The sequence below is a fragment of the Trifolium pratense genome, linkage group LG6 (genome assembly GCF_020283565.1).
Source record: "Trifolium pratense cultivar HEN17-A07 linkage group LG6, ARS_RC_1.1, whole genome shotgun sequence".
Taxonomy (NCBI): domain Eukaryota; kingdom Viridiplantae; phylum Streptophyta; class Magnoliopsida; order Fabales; family Fabaceae; genus Trifolium; species Trifolium pratense.
In genome coordinates this window covers 33,634,579-33,647,147 of record NC_060064.1, presented here as the reverse complement: position 1 = coordinate 33,647,147, position 12,569 = coordinate 33,634,579, and the positions used below count along the sequence as shown (strand labels likewise).

The 12,569-nt window shown below is 36.8% G+C and overlaps 1 protein-coding gene across 3 annotated transcripts in view; it reads right to left on the bottom strand.

The window, feature by feature from the left end:
- Positions 1-815: 815 nt before the first annotated feature.
- Positions 816-12,569, bottom strand: part of LOC123888670 (protein pleiotropic regulatory locus 1-like) — a 28,311-nt gene continuing 16,557 nt past the window's right edge. For 2 of the 3 annotated variants that reach the window (XM_045937786.1, XM_045937785.1), the window contains exons 6-15: positions 4,914-5,006; positions 4,397-4,460; positions 4,125-4,312; positions 3,896-3,979; positions 3,613-3,673; positions 3,445-3,511; positions 3,240-3,317; positions 1,576-1,640; positions 1,408-1,485; positions 816-1,293 (exon numbers count right to left, since the gene is read on the bottom strand). In XM_045937786.1, coding sequence (XP_045793742.1) covers positions 1,172-1,293; positions 1,408-1,485; positions 1,576-1,640; positions 3,240-3,317; positions 3,445-3,511; positions 3,613-3,673; positions 3,896-3,979; positions 4,125-4,312; positions 4,397-4,460; positions 4,914-5,006 — 900 coding nt within the window. In that variant the 3' untranslated portion in view covers positions 816-1,171. Of the gene's footprint in view, positions 1,294-1,407; positions 1,486-1,575; positions 1,641-2,280; positions 2,583-3,239; positions 3,318-3,444; positions 3,512-3,612; positions 3,674-3,895; positions 3,980-4,124; positions 4,313-4,396; positions 4,461-4,913; positions 5,007-12,569 lie in introns of those variants that run through there. The other variant, XR_006802265.1, reaches the window with a different exon arrangement.

Here is a 12,569-nt window from a genome sequence, read left to right as displayed (position 1 = left end):
CACATAATATAAATGATTGATTTTATTGGCAATCTATTGGTATGTACTTGTAGGATATCAAAAGGCCACTATTGTGGTCATTGTTGTTGGTACCATATGATAGTTTATGCTGATTAGATGGTTTTTTGTTATCATCGATTCTTAGTTGAGCAAAAGGTTTCAATAATATCAAATACAAAGTACATAGCCATACCAGTGTCACAACACACAAAGCTAACCAATAGTTCTAACCATATTAGAACTAGTTTTATTTAAAATTCATAGATGATACTTTATACATAAGATATGGTATTTTCACGTAATATATATCCCATATATAACTTTAAAACAAGTTCAAACATGTGATCTCCGTGAATGTGACTTTAAGGTTGAAAAGTATAGGAGATCAAATAATTTGCATAAGCAAAGATGGAACCATGGTGGCATATAGTTAGTAGTACCTTAGATTTAGTTCCATCAAAGACCACCTATGGTACTATGTAAGTGGTTGTCACATTGACTTGTTGCATCTAAAATAAGATAGTCTTGTGGTATTTGCACTCAATTTGACTGTTGCAGTACGTATTACTATATGTGAATTAAGTAAATCTTTTATGTACCGGATCAATTATGAGTTTCTTTCACTCTAAGTATTGTAAATTTTAGGTACTATAGGGATATTTATTATGCAATAAATAAATTAGTGAGTTCAATATTGGAATTTTATCATTTTTGTCATAAGGGAAATCAGATTATATTTTGATGTTTGTCATTGACCTAGTCTTACAAGAGACATTTTGCTTATTCAGTTTCCAGTGTTGATACTAAACACAATGAACTTTGAATAACTCTTTTGCTATATGTTTGGCAGTTCACACAATGAGTTTTGTTTCATCAACTGAAACCTTGACTGATGATGCGATATCACAAATCATACATGTCCGACTTTTTTTCTTCTGTGTTTTGAGGGTTTTGTATTGTATTCACTAAAGTGAATTGCAAAACTATTAAATATTGAAATACATACGCAGTAATAATCTTTATGCAAGTATAATGGGACAAAGATGATGAGAAGTGTGTTAAAAAGGTAGTGTGAATAAATTAGTCGTACATCAAGATCTTCAAGTAACATAACTAGAACCGGCGGATGTCTTTAGGTCTTAGGAGGCCTGAAGTTAAGGGGATGTGTTTCTTAAATGGCATTTTCATCTACTTTCCACATTTTTATGGTTTTGTCTGCCTCACATGTTATAAGCCTCGTACCGGTGATATCATAGGTTAAAGCATAAATACCAGCTTCACTATCCAGTGAACCTGTAAGAGGGAAAGATGAAAACAGATAAGAACAAATATGCTTGTCAATCTTGTGTATATGGTAGAACTAACTAGCATCAATCTTAACATGTAAAAGCAGTCTAATATGCATACCAGGTTGTACAATTGTTTGGGATTGCTGGGAATTCTGACCACTCTTCCAATCCCAGAACCACATACTGCCATTGTCACCTGAAACAGGAAAAATAAATCAGAAAATATAGTTGAATTCCGTATGACAAATCAATCTTATCACATGATCATGAAAAAAAGGGAAAATACCTCCAGTAACCATAACACCCTCCTCATTGACAGCCATTGCATTGATAATAGTTTTCTGTTGAGAGCTGCACATACATAAATTAATGAATACTTTCAAAAAATTAAAAAAAATGAAAATGTATCAATTAGCATCAAACCATATTTCTATAACTGATATCTTTGAAGCAACATGAAATTGACTTCTTTGTTGTCTAAAAAAAGTGCTCAGCAAGCTTATTCAAGTTATTCATGTGTTAGCACATCATTTTACTAAGGGCCGCTCTTTCTGCATCCAGATTTACTGTTTTCTATCCAAGCTAAAAATGTGTGGTCCAGCTCAAATTCTCAATGACTCACACCCTCTTTTAGCTTGAGGGGGGAGTATAGAGATGCCCGGTTAATATTCCTCTTTCTACACATTCACTTTTTCTAGCATTTGCACTAGTTGCAGCTTATAATTCAAGTTTTATGTTTTTACTAGTTTCATTTGAAGCTTAGCTTATCCTAAAATAGTTTATCTATAACTAACTGTAAGCAACTCCGTTAGTTACAGTTATTTAGTAGCATAGTCTTTACAATCTACTAGCGGCCAGACAGGCACGCCGCGCTTGTCTGTGTGATCCATATTTTCTATTATACAAAGTTATGTCAAAAAAAGACATGCATTATATTATGGTGAGTTTGTTAATAAAAGATTTTTGCTGCTAAAGAATTAACGTATGTAACCTTGTTTTCATTTGCCTACTGTGTCTTCTTCAACGTTTCTTCTTCTTCACCGTCTCTTCTCATTCTCTATAACAACAAGCCATTTCTCTAGCTCTTCCAATTCTTCCAACTTACTTTGCCTCACTATCATGCTTTCATTCTAGTTTGGTTCTACACACTCCCAACCACACAGATCCTCTCCATCTCTTCTCACCGCCACGAACGCAGCCACCATACATCTCTTCCAATTCTTCGATTCTGGATCTCTTCCAAGACTTTGATTCCTCCCCAAGCCAATTTCTTGCATTAGCTTTGTTCTGGATCTAGAATTGAAAAAACAAGAGGTCTCTCAAAATTAAATATTGTCTTGACCGCCACCACCGTTAATCCTCACTACAACACCAGCTCCCTGTTTCCGCATTCATATCAGTTTTCATTCTAATTTACACACTTTCACCACCGATACCTCACCTTAGATTAATTTTGGATTCTGATCTAAGTTAATTTTAACAGACCTGGAGTTGAAAACACAAGGTTCTTCATCTTAAATTGAGATAACCAAAACCATTGCAATGATTTTCAAGATATTAGTGTATTTTTTATTAGCCTAATTTGTTGAAAGAAATTATTGGGAAGATTCCAAAAGGACAGAACTTCGGCGATTCCGAGACAGACCGAGGAAAGAGATGGTTGCAGGAAAATATCATGTGTAATTCAATTTGTGTGTGGTACTTTTGATCTGTACGGTATGATTTAATCCTCTCACCATCTTATTTTAACATCCATCCTATTTGAAAGTTCCCCTATATATATATATATCGGAGAGTCATCTACATAATCTTTTCTTTCAGATTCATTTCAGTAACAGTTTACAATTACAATCCAATTTCATTTTTCTCTCTTCTACCATAAACATTAAACCTAGTTAATGACCCCCCTCCCTAATCACACAAATGATAAGAATAAGTTTATGAACTCACAGCATATCATGAGAAAATTCTCCGTTCGGAAGTGTGAACTTTTTAATATTATCAGCCGATGCAGATGCAAAAGCTTGCCTGCAGACAACAAGGAAGAAGGGGTGAGATTGAGAAGACAATAAAATAACAATTTTTTAAGAAAATCAACCATAGTTAAAGAGTTAATAATTCTCCAAGTAACAATCAACAGATATTGAACACATACTCTTTAGGATGTGGAGCCATGGCTCGAACAGACTTTTCATGGTTTGTAAGAGTTAACGTTGTTTTACCTGCATGAACGCATTGTGTGTAAGATTGGTAAAAATTCATACAGGAATTGAATTCAAGTGCATGTAATCACAGCACAAACAGAGAAAAACAAATAAATTACCATATCTAAGGTCCCACATCTTGATTGTAGAATCATGAGAACCAGTGACAACTTGAGGGTCCTATTAAAAATATGAGCAGAATAAGGCTCCAAAGTAAGGAAAAAAGAAGGTTTAAAAGTATACAACTATATTAAGACATGTTTCAAAGCTGCATTTGAATGATGAAATTTGTGTACGCAATTATCATATCAAAGAACCTGTAGTGGAACTAAGCTACGCAGAAAACCTATATGCCAGTTTGAAAAATAAAAAATATAGACAACGGGAGGAAAATGTGCATACCGTTGGCCGTGTAAACACAGAGCAGACAGTATCCTCATGACCTGAAAGAGCATGAATCTGTGTTTTACTACGTATGTCCCAGACCTGAAAGTTTAGCACCAAGCATAGTGATCACATTTCTATTTCCTTAACATATTTAATAAAAAAATTAGAAATAGACAAGCAGAAGGTATTGCTTCCACCTAAATCTAAAGATACCATCAAGTAACAATATCAACAAAGTCCATACCCGGCAGACAGAATCAAGTCCTCCGGTAAGTAAAATGCCAATTGTGGGATGAATAGCCAAGCAGTAAACACCACTCAGATGACCATGATAAGACCTAATAACCTTGTTCTGTTCAAGATCCCAACATTTAACTTGTTTATCGTCACCAGCAGAAAACATGTAGGTATGTTTGTTGCTAATAGCAAGGCCTGTAGAGAAAGCACGCTGTTAGTATTAACCCAGTTCACAATAACTGCCAACACTATTAAATATTTATACCTTTGGCTTCTCACCTCTTACTTGTTCGATGTGACCTGTTAATGTGAGCTTTAGAACACCACTTGCCAAGTCCCATATCTGCCCAAATGAACAACTTAGCAAAAAAACAAAATCCAAAGATTTAAATAGATAGACAGAAAAAAAATTATAAACTCCACATGAATAAGTTAATAAACTATTTCAAATCATAGCTTCAATTTATAGAAAATATATGATAATAATGAGTCAATATTTAAAACTATATATTTAACAAAAAAAAGTAGAATAACTCTAGCAAAAAGAATACAAAGAAACTTGAATCAGAAAGTAATTTAACAAAAGGAATAAGCATAGTGACAAGCCAAACATGCACCGCGCATGGCACAGGCTACTGCTCTAGTTACTTAAAAAAGACAGTTGTTTCGGATTAAATTGCAAAGAAAGAAAGCAACCCACAGAATGAACAATTCAACATGGATCATCAAGTTTTCAGTCTTATCTACATGCCTTCTCATAACAAGAAACTATGACATGCATTTTGTGATCACATACCTTGATAGTTCGATCTGCAGAACCAGTAGCAAACCATGTATTACTGGGATCAACTGCAACAGATCTCACCAATCCTGAGTGACCACTGATGACCTACAGAAAATAAATCATGGCGAAAATTCTCAGCTAAAATTATATCAGAGTATTATAGTTTAAAAGGATTTCAGAAAAATTATGTACGCCAGACCTGATTAGAATGAAAGAATTACGACATTAGCAAACACAAACTAATTATTTTGGATATAGTGGCAGCATGTGAATAGCCAAGTTTTAAAATTGAAATTTGCGATGTTGGGTAGAATTACAGATGCTTGGAAATAGCACACCTATTTGCTGTAAAGCATTACCAGTTCAATGCATTAAATGGATTTTAAAAATCTCTTTTACTACATAGTGTTATACCCTAATTTTGTCCTACCCCTTTTTTTAAAAAAAATAAAAAAATAAAAAAATTAAAAAATAAATTAATTTTCATCACTTATTTTCTATTATTATTATTATTAAAAAAAAATCAAAAGAAAGAGGGGGAAAGAAACAAGCAGAACAGAACACGTGAAACACTTGCAACAACAACTTGGCAGCACTCCCTTCTCCCATTCAAACTCAAAATTTTAACTTTTTCCTTAATTTGATCAAGGCTTCACCATTGATTAAAGGTGGAGCTTTTCCTTCCCTTCTTGGCCACTCAAACCCTAATTTTCTAGTATAAGTAGAGGTAACTTTTCAGAGCAAAGGGAGGCGATTTTTGGAGAGAAGAACAGAGAGAAAAAAAACCAAAAAAACTCATCTTTTCATCACTTTTCCAAAAATTCGAAATCCATTCAAACACCCTCTAACCTTCACTTTTCTTCACCCAAAAGCTTACAAAAACTTTCAGTAGATAATAACCATCGAAAAAACGAAAGAAAACCGTCCAGAAAAGCCTACCCAAAACTCCAAAATTGCCAAGAAAAAGGGGTTAACAAACCCACTGATACAAAGCTCAAAACAAGTAGGTTTCTAAACGTTTTTTACTCATGAACACCCACTGAAGCTTTTACATTCGTTAATTTTGCTTAATCTTGCTTAAATCATATTTTGGTTTTTTGAGTTCTCAAGTTGTTGTTCCGTATTTTCAAAATATAAGCCTCCACTGTGAAATCTAAGCATAGATTCATGACCAGTGCGAAAAAACGAGCAAAACGGTATATAAACTTTTAATTTTCGGCAAAGTTTTGTTGATGTTGTTGTGCAGGGCCGAGCTTCATTCGAAGCTTTAATGGCCGCTGTTGTTGTTGTTCTTCACGTGAAGAAGATGATGGGAGGTCGAAGACGATGACGTGGCGACGCGTCATTGGCTCCCTCCCAAGTTTAAACGCGCCCGTTAGATCTAGTGTAAGGCCAAGATCTGTTTTAGGATTTCATTAAATCCAAGCCACTTGATTAAATCAGAAGGCCCAGATCCGTGATAGCCTACCGTACACTTTAGTTCTTACGCTGCAGTAGATTATTTTTCTTCTGATCTTTTTTTTGGACGAATTGGGCCTGGGCTTGGTGTTGCAGTGCTGTTGCCTCACCCCCAGAACCCATTCTTGCACCCCCAGAAGCGATTTACTTAATTTTAAGTGCTTATTCACATAAGTACTTATTCAAATAAGAGCTTATTCACATAAGTGCTGATTTAAATAAGTGCTTATCATTTGGAAATAATTATTTGAGTTATTGGTTAATTAGTCAATTAATTAAATACTTGATTAAGTGAGTAACCATTTAAGTTGTTTGATAAAAAAGTACTTAAGTTACTAAGTGCTTAAATGGTTAAATACTTAAATAAGTGCTTATTAATTAAGTGATTAATTAATCAAAACCACTTAAGTTTATTTTAATAAACTCATGATTCAATGTTTAGATTGCTTACTTGAATCAACACTTTCATCTTAAGTTTATTTCTCAAAAGCACTTCATTACTTTGAAAACCCCAAAACTCAACTTTTTTTCTTACTTGTAATAAATGCGATTTGAGCAAAATTGACGAGGATAACAAAAAGCTTCAATTGGCGCATATATGTATATATTTTTGTTTGCATGATTTGCTCTTTGTTTTGCTTTAATCGTAAAAAACTCAATAAATAGAATGAAAAAGGAAGGGACTGATGTATGACTTTCTCTACCCGAATGGTTCCGAGGCCCTGACGTATGACTCGTGTCTCGGATCATTCTCATTCTCCAACCTTAAAGCACGTAAAAAACATCTCTTAATCTTTTCTTTTGATTTCGTTAAATCAAACTAAAACGACTTAAGATTAAAAGGATGAAAAAGGAAGGGACTGACGTATGACTTTCTCTACCCGGATGGTTCCGAGGCCCTGACGTATGACTCGCGTCTCGGACCATCCTCATTCTCAAACATTTTCACAAAAACTCATAAAATCAACTCAACACACTCAAACCTTTTCCACTACCCTCGCGCGCAGTAAAAGTAAAACTCTTTTCACAAAACGGGTGACGTTTTCGTCCTTTCTCCGTAACACAAACAACGCTTAAGCCTCCACCGTGCGAGCATACAAGCAGCGTTTAAATACGAGAATGCGACTTAGACGTCATGCGTCTAAAAACAACCAACCCACAAACATTTTTTACCCTGAACTACGAAACCCTGATTTTCCCATTGCACCTGGGAATACGTAGGAGCGAGATTCAACATCTTGTCGGGCATAATAAAAAACAAAACCTTTTTCCCCGCATCTATAATAACATAAATAATAATAAAAACAAACTTTTTCTATCGATGAAGCAAGAAACGAGTAATCAAGCAAACATTAAAAAAACACATTAAAGCAAACAAACAATTTCCCTCTAAAAGGTTCCTGTTGAGTACAACGGATGTGAGGGGTGCTAATACCTTCCCCTCGCATAACCAACTCCCGAACCCTTTTTCTCTACCCCTCAAGGTTTTCTCGATATTTTCCTTTCCTTTCTCTGGGATAAATAAAATTCGGTGGCGACTCTGTTTCTTTTCGAGTGTTTACACTCGAGGGTATTTTTCGCGCCGCGACAGCTGGCGACTCTGCTGGGGACATAAAACCTTTTTGAGAGTTAAGCCTAATTTAGGGGGTTTTCGCTTGTTTGCTTTAACATGCGTTGTTTACATTATGCTTTATCTTTAATGTTTTCAATATTATATTGCATATTTGCTTGGATATTATCTGCTATATCTGTCTCTTCTGCTTCATCTCCTTTCTTTTTCTTTTTGCCCACTTGGGCCGGTTACTTGGTTACTGAGTGAAAAGTCTTATACCCGGACTTGAGGAAAACTTAAGACACATCGGGGGTTGATTGCTAGCTCGCCTGACGTATGACTCGAGGGTTGGCATGATACTCCCACTTGGGGTAGATTCGTCTTAGGGATATCGGTTCGCCTGACGTATGACTCGAGGACCGAAACATTCCCTGGATGGATCCGTGACCTTGGGGACCTTTTAAAAAAAAACCTATGACCTTAAACCTCAGTCTAGGAACCGAGTCGATGGTTGCATTATGTTGACCTTCCCGGTTGATGTACCGACCTCACCTAGAGGAGGTTTATCTTTAGTAGATGTTTGTTATGAGCTGTTGCAACACGAACATCGTCTCCTAAAGATTTACCTATGAATTTAGGAACGGTGTCAAACCTAGAACAAACATGTGAGATTGGGATGGGTTGCAGGTGACTCTGAGCCGTTGACCTTCAAAATTTACACCTAATATGTTCTGGTTTGCCTGATCTGCTGCATGACATTACCTGCATTCTTGCATTCATAACATTAATCATACATGTACATTTTGGTCTTCAAGGAACTATATAGGCACTAGTTACATAAGCATAAGGTTTTTAAATCATGGGAAGTAAAAGTTTGAATTTTTCTTATATCCCGAAACATTTATGATAACTATGTGTCTACGGTTCACTTAAACCAAAATGACTAAAAAAAGAGAATTAAAACTTTCGCATGCATTTTCATCCATAAATTGCATCTCATTCCATTCGTTCATATAACCAGTCATATTCCCGGCGTCGGTATTGGACAAGAAGCGTCACCAAACAAGTCATGGAGAATTGGCAAGACCAGCACGATGCCTTGAAGGGCGAGGTGGCACAATTGACTGAAAAGTTGGACAAGGCTCTTGAGTTGTTGATTAATCTGAACAAACCAGCGCATCCAGTTGTAGTTGAAACTGCAGTTCCCGCACCCCAAGGAGGAACTTCAGCAGTGAACATAGTTTGGCCAACTTTTGGTTTACCCGTTGGGTATACTCCACAGAATCAGGTTGAAGTTCAACAGTCTCCTCAGAATACCCGGACTAGGGTCCCTCTGGTCCAACAAGGTTTTGTTTCACAACAAGAGAATCTGGATGATCCCAGAAATGCTTATCAGAGTCCAGGGTTATTTGATGATGTGCCCAAGGTTAATTCTAGTGTTCCTCAGCTGGAAGAAGCTCATCAAAAATTCAAGGCTATTGAAGACCGTTTGAGCATGATGGAAGGAGGAGGTGATCCCCTAGACCTTGCTAATATGTGCCTAGTGTCAGACTTGGTTCTCCCGCCAAAATTTAAGGTCCCTGACTTTGAGAAATACAAAGGTCTCAGTTGTCCAAAGAATCATCTGATTATGTATAGTCGGAAGATGGCCTCCTATGCTAAAGATGACAAACTCATGATGCATTGCTTCCAAGATAGTCTCACTTGGGCATCACTCAATTGGTACGTGCAATTGGAGGGGAGTCGTATCCAGTCATGGAGTGATTTGGCAAATGCTTTCATTAAGCAGTACCAATACAACATTGACATGGCTCCAGATCGTACTCAGTTACAAAACATGTCTCAAGAGGAGGGTGAGTCATTCAGGGTTTATGCTCAACGTTGGAGAGAGTTGGCTGCACAAATACATCCTCCACTCTTAGAAGCCGAACTAGTGCACATATTCACTAACACTCTACAAGGGGCGTATTTTGAAAAGATGGTTGGCAGTGTTTCATCTGGTTTTTCTGATTTGGTGAAGATAGGTGAGAGGATTGAAATGGGGATCAAGAGTGGTAAGATTCAAGCCACTGTGGGCAATCAATGTACCTCAAAAGATCATGCAAACAGTTTCACCAAAATGAAGGAGGAGGAAACCAATGCTGCCACTCCCAAAAGAAAGGTCTTTGATCTGATTCCTATGTCATATGGTCAACTTCTTCCATATCTAGTGCACAATGGAATGGTAATTTCCAGGGCTCTAAAACCCATGACACCACCGTTTCCGGCTTGGTATGATGATAAAGCTAAATGTGAGTTTCATATCGGTGCTGAAGGTCATTCCATTGATAACTGCATAACATTCAAACATCTAGTACAAGAGCTCATCGACGGGAAGGTCTTGACTTTCAAGGATGGCAAGCCAAATGTGAAAGATAGTCTGCTGCTAGAGGCCGTCTAAAAGTTTAAAGGTTGCCAACCGGTCAAAAAGGAATCAACCTCAAGGATTGATTATCATTATGCTGTTTTCATTTTTGTAATTTTCCTATTTGCAAGAGTTTGATTTGTGTTTATTCGCAATAGTAATCATAATGGAATAATAATGCATGTTTTGAATTAATCTTTTCATGTTCATTCACTTTTCTCTTCTTCTCCACAAAAGCAATAATTATATATTTCACTCATTTCATTTCTTTCATTATCAAATCTGCTTGAATAAAGATTGGAGGGAGGATGATGAAAAACGAAATAACCAAAATTGCTACAGTTTGCTTTCGGATAAAACTTTGCTGATGATGTAAGGCATTGTTTTAAATCCCCAAACACCGGAGAAATAAGGAAGATAATCCGTAGTCACCCTTGTTGAGCCTAGAAGTTGGTGTTTCTTTCTATTGGAAATAACCCGCATTTTTAACCCGGGGCAGGGTAGTGTTCAGTTGATTCGATCATGCGTTCGAGTTTCAAGAGAAAAACATCTCATTCGGGGATCAATCACATTTTCTACCTTGAGCACATCACACGATGTCAAGGAAATAAAAGAGAGTCAAAAAGGGAATTCGTTTTCATCAACCATTGTCGAAGCAGTCACAATTTAAAAAATAAAATAAAAAAAAAAAGAAGAGAAAGCCCGCTAAGTTAAAACTCAAAAATGACTTAGGCAAAAATTAGGGCATCCCGGTGGACTAAAAGCTCAAGAGAATAGTTCAGGCAAAAATTAGGGATTATAAACAAAGCAAAAAAAAGAGAACTGAAAGAAAGTGTCACCAATGAAGTCAAAATCATGTGACCAAAACAAAAAGTAAGTGACTGTCACGTCAAAAGACATTATTGACCTATAAGCCATCGTGTCATCACCATCGCGATTCCAAAATCTCTTGGAACATGAGAGCATAGTTTGAATTAACTGAATGTAGGACTGAAGAACATCATGGAGAATGGGTTGGGTTAAAATTAAATTTTGAGCCTTATATCCTTTTATTCAAAAACCGTGAACCAGGCCACGTTACAACCCTCAAAAGACCTAATTGAAGTAAGGTTTATTTCGAAAGCATGCGGTTGCAAGGTTGCGTTAACCTGACTCCCAAGATTTTTTGTAAATCATTAGTGTTGATATCATGCTCTCACACCCTCTTTCACAACATGCATCCACTATACATCAATTTCATCTCCGTATTGATTTCAAAACTAGCATGCACATTGCATTAGGATTACTATTTTGCATAAACAGGTTTATCTGCAAATCAGCACTTAACAATAAGGAAGTTTCAACTATGAGCAGTCACCAAGTGATCAGCAAGAAGTTTGGTCCAATCTGGGGCAACTATCTCGGGACTTCATTTAACCAAGAGGCATGTTCCCTATGAAGGCTATTCAATGTGGGGAAAGTGACCCAAGATCACATCATGGCAAGCTGCATCAAAACCCAGGTGTTCAAAACCTAACGAACTGGTTCAAGATGTTCCTAATTAGGGGCAAACCACCTTGGGATCCTGACAATCAAGAGTGAACCCTTGTGACTAGGGGCACCAATATCAGTGAGTTGGCTAATCACTTCAAAGACGCAATTGAATGGGGCAAGACAGGTTACACAGGGGCAGTTCCTCCTCATACCTTCAAGGCGGCCAAGCCAAATCTAGCATACATCTACAACTGTTGAGTCCAATAAGCGTCGGGGATTATGTCAACATCACCACCTTTCCACAAAAAGCCTTGTTACAAAAAGCATTTATCGGTTCTAAACCAATCCTCACCCACTACAGGGGCATTCATAGTAACATGCAAATCATCACATCAATTATCATCATGCATTGATCATGTTATTTCATTCTAGCAAATCAACATCACGCATTAATCATGTCATTTCATTCATTTGGTATGCCCCATTTCACAAACTCAATAACCTCGAGACTAGACAACAAATCAAATATCCACAAGCAAAAGCCCAATCGTTATTGGCACCAACTCAAAGCCCAATCGTTATTGGCACCCACTCAAAAGTCCAATCGTCATTGGCACACCCAAAATCCATTTGTTATTGGTACCCAACTCAAAAGTCCAATTGTTATTGGCACGCCCTCAAAGTCCAATTGTTATTGGCATCTCTCAAAGCCCAATCGTTATTGGCACCCACTCAAAAGTCCAATCGTCATTGGCACACCCAAAATCCAATTGTTATTGGT